Genomic DNA, 24,922 nt, shown 5'->3' with positions numbered 1-24,922 from the left:
CCTGCGATTGGAGGGTGATGGGGGTCAACGCCTGAGGGCTCCCAGTATGTGAGAGGGGGCAGGCTGGGCTGAGGGACACTCCCCCCGCCCCCACCCAGTGCATGAATTTCGTGCACCGGGCCCCTAGTTTATTATAATTATGAAAGTCTGATGTTGTATATAATTTAGGAAATGTATAAAGTTATATGTAAAATTATGCATTTATATAATTTCTTCATTTGGTAAATAGATTAAATTTAAAAAAAATTGTTGTCTGCCATTTTCACTAAAGGCAATGTTCTAGGTTCTATGAAAAATGAAAAATAAATAAGGCTTGTTTCTTTCCTTCAAAGAGCTTTTTTATAATGAAAAATTTAAGGCTTCAGGTATCTAATAGAAGTATATCATAGTTAGCAGAGTTGGAGCGAAAAGTGGATTCTAATACAAAATATGAGAAAATCTTCATAAATGATATGGTTTTTGGAGTGACCTTGAAGCATGTTTGTAGAGGATTTTGATGGAGAGACATAAGGACACATTAGGTCAATCGTTCAATATTGAATAGTCATGTGTTGTACAATTCAGAATTTTTATTTAGCGAATGGAAATTTGTATCCCCTGTGTTTGGAGCATAAAATGCATGAAAGAAGGGACTAGCAAGTTATGAGCTCAACTTGTGGGACCTGGAAAGCCACACAAAGGGGTATGGACTTCATTCTGTGGATGAGAGGATTCCATTCAAAAGTCTTGACCACAGATGTGTCATGGTGAAAGAAACTCTCTCCTCTCTTTTTCTTTTTTTCTTTCATAAGCAATACTTTCAAGTCTATCTTGGAATTGTGTTAGATTCTGGAAATAAGAAAATAAGATGGGGCATTTCTGTGACAAAACTCTGGTGAGAGAGTTTAATGGAGGTATGAAGGATAGCCTGGAGAGGGACGGGTTCGAGACAGAGATACGTTTGAAAATTATTCAAATAAAGGAAGCTACTCATGAGCCTAACTTATGACAGTGAGAATGGACATGAAGAAGTGAATTTCAATCATGTTTAGGAGACATATTTGGTAGAACTTTGCATCTATTTGTTATTGACCCTGAGAAGGAGGTAAAGAAACTTGTTTTGGTTTAGGAAACTGAAGATACTGTGATATAAGGGAAATAGGGAAAAGAAGAAAGTTTGGGGGATAGTTCAAGTTTGTTTTGTAATATACTCTGTCACGCTGATTGTGAGACATCCTGGCAAATTTTTCTAGCAGTATTGGAATTATAGGTACCATATGTTGATGTAAGTATGGGAATTATTTCATAGAGGTAATAATTGACCTGTAGGAGTGGATGAGATAGTCAAAGAGGAGAGTGAAAGATGTCAAGGACAGACTTGTGGGGAATGCCTCAATAAAGGGCAGGTGGAGGAAGAGGGGTCCTCAAAGAGTAAGAATATGAGCAATTGGAGAAGAAATGAAGATAATCAAGGGGGTTTGAATCATGGAAGTTGAGTGAGAATATCAAAGACAAGGGACTAGTTATGGAGTCCAAAGTTGAAATGAAGTAAAAAGGATGAGGAATGAGAGAAATCATTTGGATTCAGAGATTAGGACCTCATTTGTGACCTTGAGGGTGTTGTTTGACACAACTTCTTTGGGATATGTAATAGAAACTCTCGGGATTAATAAAATAATTGATGAATGTCATTTGAGGCCCAGCTTGAGTTAGAGAGAATTTGTATGTAGTATAGCTAATTTATGTGGTGTGGATTTACGGTTGACAGCAAAGGAATGAGCATGAAGAAAATAAAAGATTGTTAGAAATTTTATCTATGAATCTTCTATATTTTCTTCCTATAGACATTGTTTGATGAAGGCTGGCATCAAATTCGTCTCTTAGTAACAGAACAGGATGTAACTCTATATATCGATGATCAACAAATTGAAAATAAATCCTTACATCCAGTTTTAGGGATCTTCATCAGTGGCCAAACCCAAATTGGAAAATACTCTGGGAAAGAAGAAACTGTTCAGGTGGATAAGTAATTACTTGCTTTTTGCATTTACTTTTTCTGTCCTTTCTGATAGTATTTATCACATTTAACTTAATTGTGAATTTCTTTAAGATACTTACAAAATGTGGTCAGTTCGTCAGGGAAATTGTGTGTTTCTGTATAAGTATGAAAATGCAAAATTAGACTTAATCTATTTAATAAGAATACTTAGAAAAATGTTCCCCTGGGTTCAGGGTAGAATTCTCATTCTCACGAAACATTAATTTCATATACACTATCCCAGGAGAGGCATAGATTAAATAATGAATTTGGAAAAGGCAATGTGAGTAGAGTTGTAAGTAGCGTTATAAACATTTCTTTACAGCTGTGAAGATAAAATTAAATTAATGCATGTCAGGGTTCTTCATGAACAAAACTAACTTTTTCAATATCTCTTTAAAGTGGACTATCTATGTGTGGGTTGAGAAGTGCACATGTAAAAGTCATTTCTTGTAAAATCCTCTATTTGAAAAGTAAGGCTTTCCCCCTCTTTTTATTAAGGGAAGGCTGTCACATTTAAATGTGTGATTGCACGCGTGGTCTCTATATATTAATGTTACATGTCAATTTATAGTAAGTATTTGAATAGTAACAGGTGCTAGGCCTACTCATCACACAACATTCCATGCCAGCAACTAAATCTCTGAGACTAAAGATGGCTTTTGAGCCACCCTTTTTAAGTGTCCTAGAAAGTTCTTTCTAGGCTAGCTTTGAATACAGGGGTACTAAAAAGCTCCACTGGGTTCCTGAAGGAAATCAGAAATTTATTTTCGGTGCTAGAGAAGTTTACATCACATCTTTAATACTATAAGCTAAGTATTTAAATTTCATATTTTCATTGTTTTAGCTGAATGCTGTGATTTAAACTTTCCATGATCGCTAACTATATTGGCTGTTTCTGTGTCTCTGAGTTGTTCTTATACAACAATCAACTTGGGCCTCAACTTTTACTTGACTGGGTTTATGTTCCTAGTTTGATGTCCAAAAGTTGCGAATCTACTGTGACCCAGAACAGAACAACCGGGAGACAGCATGCGAGATTCCCGGATTTGTAAGTAGGATGGATTATTTTTTCCAAGTGTTGCTCTAGTACTTTCAAAGCCACAAATAAGAAGCAGATAATATGTGAGTTTTAACTGTATGTATAGAGTTATTTTTTTCAATTGTCAAATAAAGTTATATCGATTAAAACATATTTTGAAGCTCATAATTGAAATAAAATTTTAATGTTTCACTGTGTAAGTATGAATGAAAGACCACAAGCAACTGTTTTTCCCACATCATGTCTGGTTGTGACTATCCTAATATTCATGAGAAGCATGACTAGACTTGCTCTAGAAAATTATAAGATATTTTGTCTGAATATCTTGTGTGAAATACATTTCTGTTCTTAATTAAGTTTATAATTAGTATATTACGCATTCTGGAGCAGGAAATGATTCATTTTCCTGTTCACCAGCACATTTTTTCAAACAATAGTTTTATTTTTATTGTTACCTAAGATTTTCTTATATTTCTAGGATATATTTATTTGGCTGTTTTCATTGATGTGTTAAGAAAGAAAGGATTATAAACTAAAATGTTACAAAGTCTGATTGTATACACAAATCTGATTATATTATATTATTATATACTGATTATATATATAATGAGTCTCTTTTCCTCTAGGCAATAAATGGTATGCAGTACTGCTGCTATTGCAAATCATGTAGAATGTTGTAAAACTTTTTGACAATGTGGATTCCCAGTGATATTTGAGCCCTATTTAAGCTTTTTTAGTTTATATAGTTATGCTGTCATAGTCTCCTTTTTCCTTATTAAACTGAGTAACTTATGAATCCACACATTCTAAAGTCTTGAGGACATTGAGCATCATAATTAATGGATCTACAATAAACTCCAAGATGGAACCTTTGACAAATGATTCATTATGGGTATTCTAGATAGGTAATTGCTTAAGCAATATACCTTTTAGATACTTATAATTTGGAATATAAATCTTTACTAAACCTATTAATGTTATTGCATTTTGAGAGTCCATTGTACATACTTTATTTATTGATATTTCTGCATCATTGTAATAACCGTTACCATTTCCCTTCCGTATAATAAAGGCATAACATTACATGGCAGATTTCTCACATTCAGTTTTTTTTGTAGGTGCTTATATGTCTCCTTCCTTCCTCTTAGCTGTGACTTGGTGTAGCTTGTTTGCTTTCTATACCTTTATTCCCACCTTCTCATTTTCTGATATAATGTGGTATTGTTTGGGAAGATTATTAACCTGTCTTAAATTGTGACTTAGTAAGAAATAGACTGTTTAGGGAGAAGCGTCCCTGGAGTGCATGACATTTAATTCATGCTCTTTAGGACTTGGTTAGATATGTTTTGGCTTTTTTCTCTGGTTCTTAAAGGATTTCCAGTAAGTTCAAGAGAGCATGTACATTCCACATTGATGTATTTTTGTTTCTGCATGGTCATTATATTAAGCAGCTTTGGCATTTTAATTTTCTCCTACTCTTTATTGTTGTTCATTTTCTTTGTTTATCCTACTGTGAATGTAATAATAACATGTAGACATAAGTAATTTTTTAGGGTAATTGCAAATATATTTTTAGAGGTTGGTTTTGATACTTAAATCATCTATAACCTGGACAATGAAATATCTGAAAATTAGAAGATGATATAGAAATTTAATTAAAAACATATTTTCAAACATATTTGTTATTGTTTTTCTTTCAGAATGGCGAGGTAGGTTTTCCTTAAGGTAATATTTGCACTGTGGGACTGTTTAGCTTCCTTTCATCAACTGTAAGTATTTTAGATAAATTACACTCACTTTTTTAATGTAGTTTGAGTATATTTAGTATTCATACCTTTTTGTGATTGGGAATTTCTTATTAGGTCAGGATAAATAAAATATACAGATACATATGTACATATACATATATATGCATCTTTCCATGTTTATTTCCATTTTTGTCTTCGTAGTGTCTCAATGGCCCCAGTGATGTAGGTTCAACTTCAGCTCCCTGTGTTTGTCCTCCTGGAAAACCAGGACTACAAGGCCCCAAAGTGAGTAATACCGAAAATGCTTTTTTGTTGTTGTTAAAATATACAAACAAGAGCTTCCAAATTTGGAGTTTCCACAAAATTCCAAATCACCATGGACCCTGTTATGAAATTTTCACCTAATGCTTTAGAACATGTTAAAACCTGAGTGTTAGTGACCCTTTAAAAAGCATATTCTCGTCCATATTTGTCTTTGAACCTAAAACTGATACTGCTAGCCCACAGTAGAGTGAGGGCGCAATATTAGTTTGCTTATTTATCTGTTTGCTCCCTCTCCATTCCCCTCCCTCAACACTGCTGCTAGATCCCAGAATGATTCTTAAATCTTGGTAAAAAATTAAGGAAGGGCCTTTAAGATATACTCTAAATTCTTAAATGTCTAAGATCTTAATTTGTCAAAATGATTTTCAGATAGAAAAATGGAGAAGAAATTGAAAATTAATTTTAATGTGTTAGATGTCTAATTCTAAGAAATGGAGGCATATGCATTTATTTCACTTACTCATGTAATAATTACATTGGAAAGTATGTTTGGAGCCGTGATGTACATACTATTTTATAACCAGTTTATTTTTTACATAACAAAGTACTTTGATATGTTCCCATGTTATTAAATATGAATGACTAAGTTTTTAAGTAAGTTGATACTTACTATGGCATCAGAGACACACCCTAAGATACTGAGAAGTGGTCTGTTCACTATAATGTTTTTAATATTATTTTAAAAATTACCTAATACAAATAATGTCTAACTTGAAAGCAAGTATGACTCTCTAGGGAAAAAGTGTTTTCTGTATTGATCGTCTATTACTTTGGTGACCATAAATTTTTTTCTTAAATATGAATTATAATTTATATTTAGATGGAATTTTCTCTTTTTGAAAATATATTTTTATTGATTTTAGAGAGGAAAGGAAAGAGAGCTAGAAACATCAGTGATGAGAGGGAATCATTGATTGGCTGCCTCATACACACCCCCTCCTGGGGATCGAGCTCTCAACCCAGGCATGTGCCCTTGACCTGAATCAAACCCAGACCCTTCACTCTGACAGCCAATGCTCTATCCACTGAGCCAAATGACCTGGGCTAGATGGAATTTTCTTAGTATTTCAATCACCATGACTAAAAAAATCTTAGCTTCTGGACTGCTAAGATAATTTAATTCTTCCTATCTTTTATACATATTTCTCCCATTCATTTTCATATAATAGTTCATGAAATACTTCAAGCCTAGCTGTTAAAATCAATAAAGAAATTAAACTTAAGAGATAAAAGTTTACATTCAATATTTCATTTAAAGTGAATCTATTTGGTTTGGAATTTGACTTCAGTATATTATAATTAATTTGCTATTGTAAACTATTTTCAGATTGCTTTTCAGAAAGTTAACCAAAGAATTCTTTAGTTAAACTAACTCCGTTATTTAGGATGCCTTGACATTAATGAGAAATACCTATAAATGTTCCAAGGAGAATATAAGACAGCTTGCTGTGACCTATGAGCAGACTTCTTTTTAAAATGTATTTACAATACTGAAACGTTATACATAAAAATGATTTCATCTGCAAGAAATACAATATGGAAACCAGAGTTCCATGTTGCCTATTCTGTAGAAGCCCAGAGCACTCTCCTCACTCTTAATGATTCTGGTCTCCCCACGGTCTCTAAGGGCTGTCCACTTTTGAGGAGGAATCAGATGCTTTTGATGTTTTCTGATTCTTCATTAGTGGTTCATTAGGGATCTTGTGGTGTCACTGTTTATTTTTCACATATGTTTCTACAACAAAGTTTTAGAGCACTCTTTGTCTTATCTGATATCCAATATTTCTAAGTTTCACGTGTTCCTCATTTTCATTCTCTTTTCTTAGTCATAATGTAACCCCATTGCCACCTATTACTTTAAGTGAAATTGCAGTTTTCCACCAATCTTCAAGTTGGCGTGCCTTCTTGATCTGCTTCCCATTTTCTTCAGAAAATCTGGCTGGAAGAGAGGAACACACACACACACACACACTCCTCCATCCTTTTAAGGCTCTTTCCTCTGGAAGTGGTTCCTTAGCCACATCAGGGACCTGTATGTGGAAAACAGAATCCCTAGCAACACTCTGAGTTTCATGCACTTCTTGTAGAGAATTTGTGTCTTGGAAAATTGATAGGGTTTTATTTAGGTCAACAAAACTGGAATTAATTGAGATGAAGCAATTTTACTATAGATCAAATTGAGACTTTTTGGCTGTCTTTGTTTGATGCTCTCTGGAAAGCTTTGCAGATGTCTATCAATCAGAGTTACCTATGAAAAATAGATCTAGTCATTCGATTAGCCAGAAATAGAGTTCTAGGAATCCTGTGAGTAAAACAGAGGAGAAAGTCTTCTATGGCTATGTGGGTAAGTGCTTATTCTAAGATAATGTCATCTGTTATAAATTCTTGAACTTTCCAAAATATATGACAACCCTATTTAAAAAACAGGTCAAATGAACTATGAACTATAATACCACACACTTATCATGACATTATAACTCTTAATAAGCAAAGAAAAATATATCTTTTACTGGACTGTGAATGCCTTGAACATAGCTTGCTTATTTTGTATCCTTAGTGTCAAACCTAGGAAGTGAGTAAATTAATAAATGAATCTATTGGAGTAATTTTTATATGCAAGTACTTCACAATGAAGGCAAATACAAACTAAACTCTCCTTTGGAATTCTACTGTCTAACCCAGTGTTTAATAGTAATACATTTTTAATTTAATGAATTATGAAATCATTGAAAAAAGAAGATATACCCCTACTCCTTATTAACTTATCTGGAATGCCTTTGTTCTATATGAAAAGTCCAGCAATCTCCAGTTGACAAAGAACTCCCTTTTGAAAGACCTTAACATGCAGATGGCAGCTTCTTCCATCACTTTCAGTAGACACAGGAACATTTGTGGGGACACACTTTACACTTGATCTAACCTTGAATGTTAGATATATTAGTTCAAAAGTGAAAAGAAAGCTTTTTTTTGCTTTTTTTTTTTAGAAAGGAACAATTTCTTAATAAATTCTTTGCTCTGAAATGCCACTCTCTCTCCAGCTGTGTTCCTTCTGATGCCCTTTGTTTCACCCTCATAATTCTACATCAAAGAGATTCATTTGGATTTTCAAAGTATCCTCTGTCTGAATACAAAAAGGCTTTGGAAAATTTCAGGGGCCACTAGGCATTTACATTTTTATGTTAATTTCCCCAGGCTCAGTAGATTCCTCCTTGCCTAAGAGAGTGGGTGTTTGAGTTTTGTTTTTGCGAAGAGGCTGGTTTTGGAGAATGGAATAGGTCTTAGGTCAGATAGTCCTGTGGAGACCAAGACTAGAAGGAAGGCACAAAGAGTTTGAGAAAAGGGCATGATAACATGGGATTTGGTCCTACATGAAGAGCTCCGAAGACATTTGTTTTAGATGAGTAACTTAAACTATTAGCTTGCTTTTGCAAGCACAGCTATTTTTCATTTTAATTATTCATAATTACACTGCTTGAGAGGCCACGTTCAGAGATGGTTTAGCTCAATCCATGACATTTCCACTCCTGTCGACAACTCCGAAATCCTGTGGCACAAATTCAATTCAACATAAGTAAGTTTTGCTTTTCAGTTGGATACATATTTTTAAAAATTCAAAGAATGCAAATGCTTCAACTAAATTAGGAGAAAGTGATTGAGAATTTACTCACAATTGTAGGATAAGTCATACGTCTAATTTAATGCATTTGGAAATCTTTTTCCATGTTCCATTTGCTAGCAGTCCCCAGGTCTGGTTCTGATTAGTTTTTGAATTTTAATGTAGTCAGGGTGAGTAGTGTGTAGACACAGGGACTATGGAGCAGAATTGGATGATTTCAAATTCCATCCCCACTACTGCTCTGTGACCTTGAGTGAGTTACCTAACCTTCTCAGGCCTCAGTTTTCCTGCATATAAAATGGGAATAATAACATTACTTGCTTTGTGGTATTCTAATGAGAAGTCATTTAATGTATGTAAATTTTTAAGAGCAGTCCCTAGCACACAGTCAACAACCAATAAAGATTGGGTGTCAGCTTTTACTACAGTAATAAAATGGAATTTTTATTCTAGTTGGCCTTCTCTCCAAAATTAGTTAGGATTTTATTTTATTCTTTCAATTTTATGGAAACAACACCAAACCTACCTGAGATTTTGCAAATAAATCAGTAGGGTAGTGGTCAAAATAACGATTAAAATCTATCAGTAGTAATAAAACCTGCAAAAGAGATTACTTTTCGTTTGTGGAGCTATTGTCCAGTGTTATGGTCCTTATGAAGTCACATTGGGTTTATCTTGTGGGTGATTTTTTTCCCCTTGGAAACTTGGTTTTGACTCATTTAAAATGTTATTGTTAAGTGTGTTTTGTACTTCTGTGTAGCATAGAAACAAATTCTGTTTCTTTTTGTGCCAAAGTTTTATTTCAAGCTCATCATAGTAGAGGTTAAACCTTCTCAGAGACTTTCTATGTCCTAGATTTTGTGGATAATTAATATTCTGCAAGTAAAGAGGTCATTCACAGGAGATTTATTTTGAAATCAATCAATCAGCAAGTAGTTATTGAATCTCTACTTGATTTACAGCATTGAAAAAAAAAAAGCAGAAAATATGGACTGTGTTTCAAGGAATATAAATCCAAATGATAAGTGAAGAAGACTAATCAAGAAAAAATTGAGAAAACTCCAGTTATGAAGAAGTGATCAGTGAGACAGGGGCTGCTTTAGCATTTCAATAGAAAAAGACATCAGGAGGAAATGGAGTTACAAGGAAGCTGTAGCGATAGCACGATAGCACGTTTTGGCATAATGACTCTTCCATAGAAAGGGAAGAAAATCTTCTTCCCGGGAGAAAAGAACAATGGAATTTATTGAAAGGCAGTGAGTCCAAGATGAACATGGATAGAGGAGGATGGCAGGGAGGCTAGAGATTAATGGGGATCCCCTGAAAATAAGGAGAGAAACATTCTAGCACTCTAGAGAAACAGAATGTTGCTTCTTAGTTAACACTGGAATCCTTGGATCTGAATTTCAAATTATGCCTTCTTAGCAAGACATTAAATGTTTCAGCATTATGTTTCTCTCTAGATTTACAGTGATTCTCTCTTTAAAAAAAATGACATTTTCCTTTTTTCAGCCTTTTCTTATACTGAGCCTCTTGGGTGACTCCTAAGTGAAGAGCCCATCCCTTCTTCATTGGCTCCTTTATTGAGTTCACACAGTTCTTTCCATTTTTCCTGTTTAGTTTCAGGAACAAATGTCCCTAGCCAGTAGCCTGAAGTAGTATTTCCAACCAGCAAAGCTGGCTCTGTGGAAGTAACCTTAGTTAATGTATATTCACTGGGGTTCTGTGTGAATGATTTCTTGCTGAAAATAGTGAAGAATTATTGAGTTGAAAATCAGTTGTCTCTGTGCAGGAATTTATTGATACTGATGGCCAAGACTTTGTGTTTTTTTGGCAAGATGTCCCATGTGGACCTCATGAACTCAGTAATAGATGAAGATGATATTACTAGAGGTCCAGTGCACAAATTTGTGCATGGGTAGGGTCCTTAGGCCTGGCCAGTGATCAGGGCTGATGGGGGTAGGGGAGCATAGAAGTTTGGCCTGCCTCAGGAGGTTGGCTGTGGGAGTGCACTGACCACCAGGGGGCAGCTCCTGCATTGAACTTCTACCCCCTGATGGTCAGTGTGCATAATAGCAACCAGCTGACCGGTCATTCGGTCGTTCGGTCATTCAGTCGCTTAGGCATATATATATATACTAGAGGCCTGATGCATGAAAATTCCTGCAAGAGTAGGCCTTCCTTCCCCCGGCTGCCGGCACTGGCTTCCCTCTGGCACCTGGGACCTGGGCTGCCTTACCAGCTTCCCTCGGACTGCCCGCAGGCACACGAGACCTGGGCTGGCTTCCTTTCGGCCGCCTGCAGGCACTCAGGACCCGGGCTGGCCCAGCTTCATCAGGAAAGATGTCCGGAATGATGTCAGGAAGACACCCAGTCTAAATAGCATATTACCCTTTTATTATTATAGACAGATTTGTGAAGTATTTCTTAGAGTTAAATTATAAAACAAACTCACCTCAAAAAAAATGTTGCTTTCCTTGTTTTGTTTTAAGGGTGGTGATCCTCTTAATGGTCAGTACTGGCCATTGTACAGCAGTCTAGAGTTCCATAGAATGTGCCTGGGCTCATTGCCATGTTGTACAGAATAATGTTCTTTGAAGATCTCTGGTTTATGAGAGCAAAGGTCATTTCTTCATTTCTTAGGTATTACATGTACTAAAAGACTAAAGGGTTGTTTGGCTTGGACCTCACTCTCATAAAAGTATTCAAGTTTTAGAATTTTAGCAGGTTCAATGACATTCTAAATATAGGCAAAGAGGCACATTGACTGGATTTAAAGAAATGACTGTTGTGCAGCTTTAAATGTGAGTCCCATGTGTAAGATCACATGGCTTTTAACTGTTTTTTCTTTCTTTTTTTTTTTAAATATATTTTATTGATTTTTTACAGAGAGGAAGGGAGAGAGATAGAGAGTTAGAAACATCGATGAGAGAGAAACATCGACCAGCTGCCTCCTGCACATCTCCCACTGGGGATGAGCCCGCAACCCAGGTACATGCCCTTGACCGGAATCGAACCCGGGACCTTTCAGTCCATAGGCCGACGCTCTATCCACTGAGCCAAACCGGTTTCGGCTTAACTGTTTTTTCTTAATAAATAATTATGAATTGACTTATTACATCACAGGTCAGTGATATCTGTAGTATAACATATAGAATAGAATTAAGTCTGTAGACAATGAGTGAAATATTACTCTCATTGAAACTGTATTTGCTATGATACTTAATCATTTTTTTAGAATTCTAAAAGTGTACCCTGTTTTAAATATTAACATTTTACATCAGGGAAATGTTATTATACCTGGTAGTCGCACACAAATAAACCATTGTAAGTTTTACATACTAAAAAGCCTTTATTCGTTAAGCTAGGCATTTAGAATATGGTATCATTTTTTCTAATCCCCATTTTAGGAATTCTGTTTGTTTGTTTTTAACATAACAAATAGCTTCCTTTAATGGAATTGGCTCTGAACCTTGATGGGCTCTGACTGCACCGATATAGTTGTTGTTTTGTATTGAGAAGTTTTTCTTCCTCTCTAGGGTGACCCTGGACAGCCTGGGAACCCTGGCTACCCTGGACAGCCTGGTCAAGATGGTAAGCCTGTGAGTACTGAAAGCTTAGTCATCTCCAGTCCTGGGATTATAGTGTCAAAGATAAAATTTCACCTGGCAAAGTGAAACAGGCAAGGGAGACTCTATCTAAGACTACTGGAATAGGGGAGAGAGATTGAACAACTCCACTTAGCTCAAACAAAAGGAGGGTGGATTTTTGAGTGCTGGGGTGAACTAGTGGAAAAGTCCTGGAGGACTTTGGGGGGTGGGCGAGGAGGTTGATCAGGGGGATGGAGCAACTTGAGTTATCCTGAGTTTGGCAGACATTTTCCTCCGTAGGTAAGTAAGCCATCGGCCATCTGTGTTTGCTAAGTGGCATCCATGGAAGTTAGGGTACTGCCCTCCCACAGAGACTGATAGATGCAGACACTTACCTTTTTTGAAGACTACATTGCAAAGGGCTGGTCCTTGAGAAGGATCTTCCTTACTAGTTGTAAAGCTAGTTAAGAAGGTTTTTAAAAAGATTTACAACTCAAAGGGGCGCTAAAGAATTTACAATTTCGAATTTTCGAAAGTAAATCTTCTCCGGAAAGGCAGGCCTCGGGTCAAGAAGAAGCCAGTCTGAAGTTTGGTCAAGCTGAGGGGAGCATCCAGGCTGGCTTGGTCAATAGAATTAGCATTCTAGTGGTTTTTTAGGTATTATACTTCACAATTGCATACGTCTCTGCAACATTTAAAAACGTGTTCAGTGAATTCTTAGTATCAATATTTAGTTATTTTCAGAAATCCTTTTATATTTTCCCTTCACATCTATGGAAATTCCCAAGGGTTGACCAAATAGAGATAAATTGTGTCAAGCTCAGAATTTTCAAAAAGACATGTTTATTTGGGAATAGTAGAGGAATTGTAATTCAGGACACACAAACTGTACCAAGTCTCTTGAGGGTTTGATATTTGTGGAGAAGGAATGTAAAGAGGGAAGAGTTCAGTTAAAATCATGAACAAATGGAGATTAGTGTTGAAAATTCCTTAAGCAGGCAAAAACCAGTCTTCATACATGCAAAGCTCAATCCAGACAGGTTTTGTTCATGCCTCTGGGAACCATGAGCAAAACTTTCCAAGGTTGATATGAGGCAACCCCTGATCAAGTTTTTATCAATTAAGAAAGTTCTAACATTCTCAGTTTTCTGTAAATTAGGCATTTATGGGAAATCAGTTTCTCATTTCTTTAAGTTTTATTTTTCTGCACATGCATGAGATTTTCCATTTTATATCTTCCAGTTTCATTTTAGATTGAAATACTCTCATACTAATTAAAACTCTTTCCTTTAAATCCTTATTGTTGAAATGATTACATATGTCCTATTTCTTCCCCCATTGACCCCTGCCCCATGCCCCAGGCCTTCATCACCCAATTATCTGTGTCCATGGGTTATGAATATGTGCATACAAGGTATTTGGTTGATCTATTTCCACCCACCCTCCCCCCACCTTCCCTCTGAGATCCAATAATCTGGTCCATGCTTCTGTCCTTGGATCTATTTCGTTCATCAGTTTATTTTATTCATTAAAATTCTTTTTAAGGTTATATTATTTTCCTAAGAATGAATGCACTTCTGTACACTTATAATTTGCCAAAAAAAAAATCCTCTAAGGTTCAAGAGAACTTAAGGGGCATTTATGAGTTAAAGAAACATAAAGCAGGTCCACTTTAGAGCATTTTTGGCAAATATTTACAGGTAAGTTACTATCAGAATGTTTATACCAATAAACAAACATAAGGGATTAGCTTTTGGATGTTAAATAGTTGCCACCAAAAAAGTATCTCCTTAGAATTTTTTTTATCATGAGACATTAACTGTTGCCATGAAGAATGGGAAAATGTCTAATATGAGCCAATAATGTTTGAGCAGTTAAAGCACTGTAGGCTTAATGTTAAACATCAGTACCCCACTGGGATGAAAGAGGATCTTGTCATGTATGTCCCTGGGAGGTGCTGACAAATTTAATACAAAAAAAATACAGCCAATTTTTGAAGAGTAATGATGTTCTGGGGCTATTGACACCAGTGTTGCATGGGAGAGGGGTTGATTATGCAGGTGAGTCTCGAGAGAGAGAAATGGTCAAAGAAGGGATTCTGAAGAGGTAACAAAATGGTAGCCAACTGGAGCTGCAGGGAGCTGAGGAGCTGGGTGATTAAGGCTGAGGAGCTGGGTGATTGGGGCTGAGAAGCTGGGTGATTGGGGCTGAGGAGCTGGGTAATGGGGCAGTGAGGCTCAACTAACCCACCGGGGTTCATTCTAAATACGCTGGTGGCAATCTCTTTGGGGATTTTGAGAAGGAAAGTGAGTTGATCTGACTTTTTAGAAAGAGCAGTATACAGGATGGCACAAAAGTAGGCTTACAGTTGTGAGTATGTGAAACAGTTTATTCTTGTATTATTAGTTATTCATTATTGAATTATATACCATATGAACAATTGTAAACCTACTTTGCCACACCCTGTTAATATGGGGCAAGAGTGGAAGCAGGAGACCAGATAGGAGGTTATTTCAGTACCCTGAGACGTAAGAGTGGCCTGGACTAGAGTGATGTGGTGGTGGGGAAGAGAAGTGGTCAGATTCTAGATTGTTTTTTAATGTAAAACTGATGATTATTTCTGTTAAATTACATGGAAAGCATGAGAAAAAGAGTCAAGGAAGACAGCGGATTAGAGCTTGAGCAACTGGGTGAATTATGGTGCCATTTACTGAGCTGAGCAATACTTGGGAGATGTAAGTTTTGCAGAGGAAATAGAAATTGCATTTTTGGACATGCTGAAGTTGTCTCCTAGGATATTAGATATAGGAATCTTGATTTCATGGATATGTTTGAGAATGAAAATACACAGTTGGGAAACTTTAGCATGTGGATATATCTAAAGCCACCAGAGTGGATGAGATTATTAAGGGAATAAGTACAAATAACTGGAGAAGAGAAGGTGGCAGTGGACTGAGCTTAAGACTCTCTTACAGAGAAAAAAAGGAGAGGATACAGCTAAGGGAATTGGGAAAGAATGACCAGTGAAGTAGGAGGAATACCAGGAGAGTGTGACATTCCAGGAGCCAAGTTTCAAGAAGCGGGTGATCAGTTGTGTCATTGTTATCAAGAGATTGAGAAAAATGAGCTCTATGCCCAGATGGATTTGCTGTGTGGAGGTAATTAAGGACCCTGATAAATGGAGTTTCAGGGAGGAGGAGTACAAAAGCTAGATTGAAATGGGTTCAAGAGGGAATAGGAAATAAAATGGTGACAGTGACTATAGATGCTTCTTCTGAGGTCTATAACGAGGAACAGAGAAATGGAATAATAGCATGGGGAGTCTGTGGGATAAAAGGAAGGTTTGCGTGGTTTTCTTTTTAATCCTCCTCACTCAAGGATATTTTTCATTGATTTTTAGAAAAAGTAGAAGGGAGGGAGGAGGAGGGCAGGGAGGGGGGGAGAGAGAGAGAGAGAGAGAGAGAGAGAGAGAGAGAGATTGATTGCCTCCCACACATGGCCCCACCCCCACTGGCGTTCCAGCCTGCAACCAAGGTATGTACCCTTGACTGGGACTTGAACCCAAAACCCTTTGGTCTGTGGGCTGATGCTGTAACCACTAAGCAAATCAGCTAGGGCCAAAATAAGGTTTTTAAAAAGATGGGAGATGTTTCATGATGAAAAAAATGAAGCAGAAGGAAAAAAAATGATGATTTGGGATATTTGAGATCTTTGCAGAAAGAAAATTCTTTCGGTACGGTAGGTTGGAAAGCATTGGTTCCAGTTCATCCTGGATAAAAACATGAGTAGTTAAACCTTCATATTGGGTAGAGAACCAAGCCAGTAAGTACAGAAATAGCGAGGTGGCGTAGTTCAGAAAATAGGGTGACAATTATCAGACTCCTTTATTTTGATAGAATGAAATGAGTAGATTCCAAACCCAACATGTCCCTTTTACCTTTATCCTTAACTCCTCTCATCTCCAGCATTAGCCTTGCAGTGTCTCTTACAATTCTTCCCTTTCTCACTTTAACTTAGAGTCACGTGAATTTGTTGCATTCCCTCACTGCAACTCCTAATCCCACCCAAGATACTGCCTGAGGTCCTGTGTAGGTTCTGATCTAATCACAATGGATGAGATGAGTTTTCTAAATATGAGCCTTCCTTTGCCTAGAGACCCCTTCCCTGGGATGTACACTTTCTGTTCCTGGCAGCTGCATGCTGTGCCAACCCCAAAGCCGATACACTTCACAGGCTGAGGTGTCATCTGCTGGCATCTCTCAACAACCCAACACTGCTAACTTATGTAGGCTTTTGTATTTCTCAGTGGTGGAAAGTCCTGGGCAGTATTTGGAAATGAGTGCTGAGCAGGCCTTTCACAGGCTATCAGTTCTAGTTTGCTTCATTTATTGTTTTCTTTATCAATATCTTGCCATGAATGAAAGCGCTGGAAATTTGTTGCAATCAGCCTGATACAATAATCATGGATATTGCTCTGAGTCTTAAGCTATCATAGACATATTGTCTCATTACCTTCAGTACATGTACATGTTTTCATGTATGTGTATGTGATTTTATGTATAGACCAGAGGCCAGATGCATGAAATTCATGCAAGAGTAGGCCTTCCTTCCCCCAGCTGCCGGCACCGGCTTCCCTCTGGCACCTGGGACCCAGGCTTCCCTCCAGCCCTGGCTTCGTCTGGAAGGATGTCTGGAATGATGTCCAGTCTAATTAGCATATTAAATTTTTATTATTATAGATATAGATGTAGCTATGTAGTATTTGGTATTAGATGTTAGGAAATATTAGACGTTAGATGTGGTTAGATGATATCTGATGCTAAAGAAAGGACTAACCAACTGTCACACAGAACTTAGAAGACAGAACCAAGAGAGACAGAACCTAGACACAGAACCTAGAGAAGAACCTAGAGACGGAACATGGCAAAAGATCCTGGACAGAAACTGGCAACAGAACCTAGAGACAAAACCTAGCGAGAGAACCTGGCTGAAGAACCTAGAGACAGAACCTGGCTACAGAACCTGGATAGAACATGGCAAGAGAACCTGATTTTTTCACATCATTAAAACTTGGCTGGAGATCCTGGCAGGAGAACCTGACGACCAAACCTGGCTGGAGAACCTAGAGAACCTGACTGGAGAACCTAGCGAGAGAACATGGCAACAGAACTTGGCTGGAGATCCTAGCCAGAACTTCGCTGGAGATCCTAGACAGAACTTGGCTGGAGATTGTGGCTAGAGATCCTGGCAAGGCTGCTGATCAACTGAAAAAAAAAGAAAAGAAAAGAAAGAACTAACCAACTGTAGTAGACAAAATAATGGTAACATTCTGATCTTAAAGACCTGCTAATATGGTACCTTGCATGGCAAAAGGGACTTTGCCTGCATGATTAAATTAAGCATCTGAAGATGCAGGAATTATCCTGGTTTATCTGAGTGGCCCAGTGTAATCACAAGGTCCCTTATAAGTGGGAGGCAGGGGTATCAGAATCAGAGGAGGAAAAGCGCTGATGGAAGCAGAGATCCAAGTGAGGCAGCTCTGGGAATTAGAAAAGGGGAGGAACAGGTTCTCCCCTAGAACCTCTGGAAGGAATGCAGCCCCTGACACTATGAGTTTAGCTTCCTAAGAACCGTTTTTGGACCTCTGATCTGCAGAACTGGAAGTCTGCATTGTTTTAAGCCACTGTGTTGGGGGTAATTTGGTATAGCAGCAAGAGAAAACAGATACACTAACCCAAATTCTGTTTACCCAGAGGCATGACTTTTGTCTTAAATATCCCCTGTCCCTCAGTTTCTTTCTCTCTGCAGGAGATAGGAGATTGGGTGGCCAGGCAGGAAGAGAAAGTGAGCCTGGGAGCCAGAACAGCTGAGGGTCATTAGCGTGTGTCCAGGGCCAGCGCAGCGGGAGTGGGAAGGTGTGGGTGGAGCCTCTGGCTGGCGATGGAAGCCATCTGGACCAAGGAAACTTGGATGGAACAATTCGAAGGGAATTCTGCTTTGTTTGGATTTAGTTCTGTGCAACCCCCCTCAATAAGCAATTTGACTCTCTTTCTCATTATAACCAGGCCAAGTCAACCAAAGCTTTAAATAGTAAATTATTCCACTCTGGAGAAATACTAATTTTCATAAGGAAAATGCCTTCCACAAAAATTAAAGAGCTATTTTCAAATCCTTCCACTCATTTCTCCTTTCTCTATTAGTTAAATAACTTATATCAGCGCAGTGCCTGAACATATTTTACTCTTTTATCATTATAAAAAGGGAGGCAAGAAAATATTTATCTGTCCTGCTAGGTAATCAGAGTAGAACAACTATTAAAGACACAACACTGGCCCTAGCCAGTTTTGCTCAGTGGATAGAGCAACAGCCTGCAAACCAAAGGGTCCTGGGTTTGATTCCGGTCAAGGACAGGTACCTTGGTTGTAGGCTCCTCCCCAGCCTGGGCCCTGGTCGGGGCCGTGCAGGAGACAAACAATCAATGTGTTTCTCTCTTATCAATGTTTCTCTGTCTTTCCCTCTCTCTTCCACTCTCTCTAAAAGATCAATGGAAAAATATCCTCGGGTGAGGATTAAAAAAAAAAAAGACACAACACTGATTTTTTAAAAAGGAGGCCATAAGTGGAAACATATAACAGGACTATTTTAGGATTCTGTAGAAGTTTATATTTTTATAGTGCTCTCTTCTGCCTGTTTTCCGTCATTATTAATTACCTTTTAGGACGTAAAGTGCTTTACTGAAACCAAAGCTTTAGCTGGCAGGCGGAGAGACCTGTGGCTGTTTTGCCCTCTTCTTTGCTTTTAAACATGGCTTTGTTACTAAGGGTCTCCTATTCCTTAATCTGGAAAATGGGAACATTACACAGAGGTGTCCAGGTTCTCTCCATTCTGATTTTCTAAGATTCCATGTGGACCACCGTATTTGCCAAGAAAGGTAAGCTAGACAAAGCTACAGAATTCTGGAGATGATTGTTCTTATCACTGGCCTTAAGAAGTGACTCAGGACCAATAGACTCAAGAGTAGGTCACATTTAGAGATGCAGTGCTCCCCATTCCTTATCCCCGCCTTCCTCAGTATGCTCCTGAGTGGTCTATGGATTCTAAAGCTGGCCAGCTTACTCTGGAGGGTTAAACCTTAGAGAAGTGGTAGTCAGCACAGATGGGGAATTTCAGAGTTACATGACTTTATCAAACCGTGAATAAAAAAATAGGGGTAGGGACGCGGCTAGTAGGGGATGAAGCTGTATAAGTAAGAGGAAGAAAGGAGAAGAGATGGAGTTCAGTTCTTTGGGCAATTGTGATGATGTTGGCTTTCAGTTGGGGTGAACTCAAGAGCCATTGTAGGGTCCTGAGTCAAGGATCAATGTGATAAAACTTATTTCAAAAGGAATTACTCTGACTTTTGAGTTGAGAATAAATTTTAGGGTGATCAGGGCAAAAGCAAGAGATCAGTCAGGAGGCTCTTGAAATAACCCAGGAGCGAGATGATGGGGGCCAAATGGTAGTAGTGAGGTGAAGAGAACTACTACTCACCGTCTGGGGATATTTTGAATTTAGAGCTGACAGGATTTGCTGATGTATTGGATGTAAATTTTGGAGAAAAGTCAAAGGAAACTCTAATGAGATGTAGAAGGATGGGATAGAGAAAATTGGGCAAGAGAAATCAGGAATTTGGTTTGGATATATTAATTTTTGATGTTAGATGGTCAAGTAGAGATTTTCAGTGATAGTTGAATATTGAAGTGTGACATTTGATGAAGTGTGAAGTGTTTTTTTGTGATGTGTTTTTCATTTTTTAAAAAACCCATTTCTCTAGTATTTTATATGTCAATTAAGAAGAACTTTTTATGCATGAAGAGAATTCATTGTTTTTATCTATCTAATTGTAAATATTTCTTCTATTTCTTTGGTTTATAATTTTGTTTTTACTTTTAATAAATGTAATATTTTCCCACAAATATTTTTCTCTTGTAGTTTCTTCCAGTATTTTTGTTTTAGTGGGCTCAAGATACTTAATATTCATTTTCCTTTTTTATGGTTTTTAAGAATATTAAATTCTTAATTTTATTTTTGGGATTTGCTTTGGTGTTTGAGGTGACAGGAAGGTCCAAAAAAGTTGACAAACTTGAAGAATGACTATTTTAGCATAGTGAAATTCAACTGGAGTAAACATATGGCTCTTATTTGTCTGGGAGATGTTATTTAAATTTAACCTTGGTGAAAAGGAAGCAACATATGTGATGGGGATGCCTAAAAGTATGATGTAACTTTTGGCATCATTAGTAAACATATAATGTCTATATTAAGAAAGATGGCAGTCCTGCTTTTGGATTTGGTTCAGGATACTACACGTTAGGGATGTGTAGGGGCTGGATTTCATTCAGAAGAGAATAACTGGGAGATAATAGAACTCAGAAAACAGCTGGGGGGAGGATTTACTGAACTTCAGGTGTAATCCAAACAAGAGATAATGTTTTAAAATACTCAAGAATGATGGTAGAGAATCAAAGGAAAGAGGGAGGGGAGACTAGTACTGAGGCTTGCAGAGTGTGCTTGACAGGGGGTGAAAAATATAATTAGTAGTAGAACAATAGGACCCATGAGACAAGATTTTTATGCTTTTCTCTTTCCAGGCTCTTAATTGAAAAAGTGCCAATTGTAGACTCCACAGTTTAAGAGCTGTGGGAAGTTTAGGGCTGAGAGCCATGAAGATTAAAGACCTGGGAACTGGAATACATTAGGACAAAAGCCAAAGACATGGCTATTATTTGGCTTGGAAAAGGGAAGTTTAATTATGAAGTGTATAAAAACATCCTTCTAGAAAGAGCAGTTACTACCTGGACTCTCACTTCACCTCAATTTGGGTTCCTTAGCTAAAGTGTTTATTGTCTCAGTGTCTCCCACTCGTATAAAACACACACACTCACCCTCATGAGAGTCACACTCATAAACTAAAAGATGGGCCATTTGCCTTGAATGAACTATTCTACACTTGGGCAGTTTATCTTCCTTTTCTGTAATAAAATGTTATTTACTTCTTTCATAAAGCTTTCCTAGACAAAGCTTAGTTGACTAGCTAAGTCATTGTTCTCCAGCACTCCCCTTATATAAATCTCATATATGGATCTTTCCAAATTTATCGCATATGCTTCTTAAATAGATTACTTATATTTTATATGTTATAGTTAGTATAGACAATAATGATGTATCCATAGACATCATATATGTAATGATGTTATTTGTGTATTTAATTAAATTATTCAAGGAATTTTTTGATTCCACATCTGGTATTTATAATTTTAAAGATAAATTCATGTGTATAGTATGTCTTCTTTTGATTGTAATCTCTAGGAATGCAGGGTTGTTTCTTGATTATTTTTAGAGCCCTCAGTATTAGTGACCAGCTAGACTCAATAAGTACAGGAGTGGGCAAAAGTAGCTTTATAGTCATGAGTACATGAAACACAAAATTTATTCTTGCATTATTAGGAGCAGGGTCCCAGACAGACAGTCAGTGCCAGAGGAATATACAGGAGTGGATGAAAGGAGGGTTATAGTTGTGAGTACATGCAAAATTTATTCTTTTATTATTATTTATCAATTATTGTATTATTTATTTGTATTACCACTGTAGACCTACTTTTGCTCAGCATTATTTCTATGTCTGTTTAGCTTTATTTATTTTTATTTTTCATTCATCTGGTCATATACATAATATTTGTTGGGTATTTCACTGTGTTCCTGGCACTCTTCTAGGCTAAGGAAATGTAGCAGCAAACAAAATAGAAAAAACACTTGCTTTATTGAAGCTCACAGTCCACTGGGGAGAGAAAGATAATCCATTCACAATAATAACTTAAATATAAGTAAATAATATCAGATGATGATAAGTACTATGGGAAAATTATTGCAGAGCAGCAAGAGAGGAAGTGGGGTTAGTTATTAGTCACCTCCTTTTGAATATAAAGCATAATTATTAGAAATTTAGGTTGAGAAGTAAGAATTATGGAAAATGATATCTGTTATATTAAAAAATTGTGTATTTTTCTTTTGAAATAAGCTCAGTGTGCATTCTTCTTTTGAAATAAGCTTGGTATAACTTTAAGTGTAAACTTCCTTGGGGAACAAGTTAATTTACCAAAATTTAATTAAATTCGGTGAATCTAAGAACTGAACTATATCTGCAAAGATTATTTGCCAAAGGTAGACAATGTTATTCTCTCATAAGCTTAGCTCAAAGCTAATTATTAATGAAAAGTGGCTGATGTTGCTTTGTATTTATCACCCATCCACCTTTATCTAAGGCAGTGATTCTCAACCTTCCTAATGCCCAGACCCTTTAATAGAGTTCCTCATGTTGTGGTGACCCCCAATTTCATTATTACAAATTGAACATCATTAAAGCATAGTGATTAACCACAAAACAATATGTAATTATATGTGTGTTTTCCAATGGTCTTAGGCAACCCCTGTGAAAAGGTTGTTCGACCCCTAAAGGGGTCGCGACCCACAGGTTGAGAACCGCTGATCTAAGGGAAGGAGGATTAGACTTAGATTAAATTTCATTTATAGTAAATGTAGTTTGCTTTAATTTAAAGTAGCAATTCTGTTCTTCTCTCACAGAAGCATAGAGCTTCTCATTGTCAAATATAAATCATTTGTCTTAGCCCATAAAAATATTTTTAAAATTTTGTATTACTTCCTATTTTGCAGTCAGTTAAACTATATTTTCCCCCAGAGTCCTTCACTCAATCAGTGATATTAATCAGCCATCCACTGCACAAGCCTGATTTCTGATCATTCCACATTTCCAAATTCCTCACCTTCTGTAACCTATCATCAGGTTAGACTAAATCCACCTTGAATGGATTCAGATTCTCCCTACCATTGTCTCTGCCCTTCAGGAGGCTCCCATATGATCTTCATATTTTTTCTTGCTTCCTGCAATATGTCCTCCACAGTGTAGATAGTGAGCTTTTTACAGCTCAAGTCTGATTGTGTGACCCCTGATTTAGTGGCTTGGATTAAGATTAAAATCCTTCATAAGACCCACAAGCTGTGTACATAACCTCCATTCTGTCATTCTTGTGTGCAATATGCATACATCCATCTCTTCTTTCATCTCCAGGAATATGGCTCATCCTACAGTGCCACCTAGCACATTGAAGGGCTTCCTCTTATGTGTTGTGCTTTCCTTAGTGTTCCTTTGAGCTCAGGTCTTCAGAAAGCTTCCCTTGACTGTCTACTTTGCAGTTGTTGTTGTTGTTAATCCTCACCCAAGGATATTTTCCATTGATTCTCTGAGACAATGGAAAGGAGGGGGAGAAACAGAGAGAAACATTGATGTGAGAGAGACACATCAATTGGTTGCCTCCCACATGCAGGGATCTAGTCTGCAACTGCAGTACATGCCCTTGATCGGAATCCAGCCCAGGACCCTTCATTCTGCGGGCGAATGCTCTGTCCACTGAGCCAAACTGACTAGGGTTTAACTGTCTACCCTTCATCTCCCATAGCATCACAGTTCTTTCTTAGAATTTAACTCAGGTGTAATTTTATATACATTCATGGGACCTATTAGTCAAGTAATGAGAGTTAAATAATTCAACTATTTGATGATTAGTTAGGTTAGATGGCAAACTAGTTTCTGTATCTTATCTAATAAAAGAGTAATATGCAAATTAACCATCACTCCACAACAAAGATGGTGGCGCCCATAGAGGCTGGGCAGGATGCTGGTGGCATCACCCCGGCAATGTGAGCCCAGCAGGCAAGCGGGGTCATAGGCAGCACCCAGCAGGGCCTGCTGGGCAGTGGCAGCGGCTACTGTGAGCAGGCAGTTGGGGCCTGCAGGCAGCATCTAGCAGGGCCTGCTGGGCGGTCGCTGTGAACTGGGGAGCAGGCAATGGGGGCCCTCAGGCAGCACCCAGCAGGGCCTGCTGGGCGGTCACCATGGCGACCTGCAAGCAGGAAAGCGGAGCCCACAGGCAGCGCCCAGCAGGGCCTGCTTGCCCATCCTGGTGGTGTGGAGCAGGCAGGTCCTGCAGAGAGCAGAGAAACATGGGGAGTGGGCCCAACCTGTCAGTAGCACATCTCCTGAGGGCTCCCGAATTGGAGAGGGTGTAGTTCGGGCTGAGGGGACCCCCCACCCCCGTGTACAAATTTCGTGCACTGGGCCTCTAATTTATATATATGAAAAGACAGAGATTCATGAATATTCTTTGAATTTAGTTGTATAGAGCTATAAAGTCCACCAATGATTAGAAGATTCCACAGTGGACATTAAAAGTAGACACTTGATTTTGGTTACCTAGTTACCCTGGTTGTGTACCTAAGGGTATATATGTTGGAATTTTGGAAAACTTTGAGGAAAATTATGAAATAGAATAAACTTTAAATTACATTCATACATTTAAAAAAATAAGAGTGATATTCCAAATAATTTCTTTGGATTTTATTCTCATTTTTAAGTTTAGAGTATTTAAAGGAAACCTTCTTACTACTTAAAAAACTATATATTTATATTGGCAGAATATTTTGTAGTATGATTAGAATTGGGCTCACTAGACATTTGACTCTAGCACATTT

The 24,922-nt window shown here is 37.6% G+C and overlaps 1 protein-coding gene across 1 annotated transcript in view; it reads left to right on the top strand.

The window, feature by feature from the left end:
- The window catches only part of COL21A1 (collagen type XXI alpha 1), a 108,270-nt gene that overhangs the window by 16,506 nt on the left and 66,842 nt on the right, over positions 1-24,922 (top strand). The window contains exons 5-9 of the mRNA XM_015560047.1: positions 1,824-1,997; positions 2,991-3,068; positions 4,760-4,768; positions 5,009-5,092; positions 12,287-12,349. Coding sequence (XP_015415533.1) covers positions 1,824-1,997; positions 2,991-3,068; positions 4,760-4,768; positions 5,009-5,092; positions 12,287-12,349 — 408 coding nt within the window. The remainder of the gene's footprint in view (positions 1-1,823; positions 1,998-2,990; positions 3,069-4,759; positions 4,769-5,008; positions 5,093-12,286; positions 12,350-24,922) is intronic.

The sequence above is a fragment of the Myotis davidii genome, unplaced genomic scaffold, assembly GCF_000327345.1.
Source record: "Myotis davidii unplaced genomic scaffold, ASM32734v1 scaffold313, whole genome shotgun sequence".
Classification (NCBI taxonomy): Eukaryota; Metazoa; Chordata; class Mammalia; order Chiroptera; family Vespertilionidae; genus Myotis; species Myotis davidii.
This window is presented reverse-complemented; position numbering and strand designations above follow the sequence as displayed.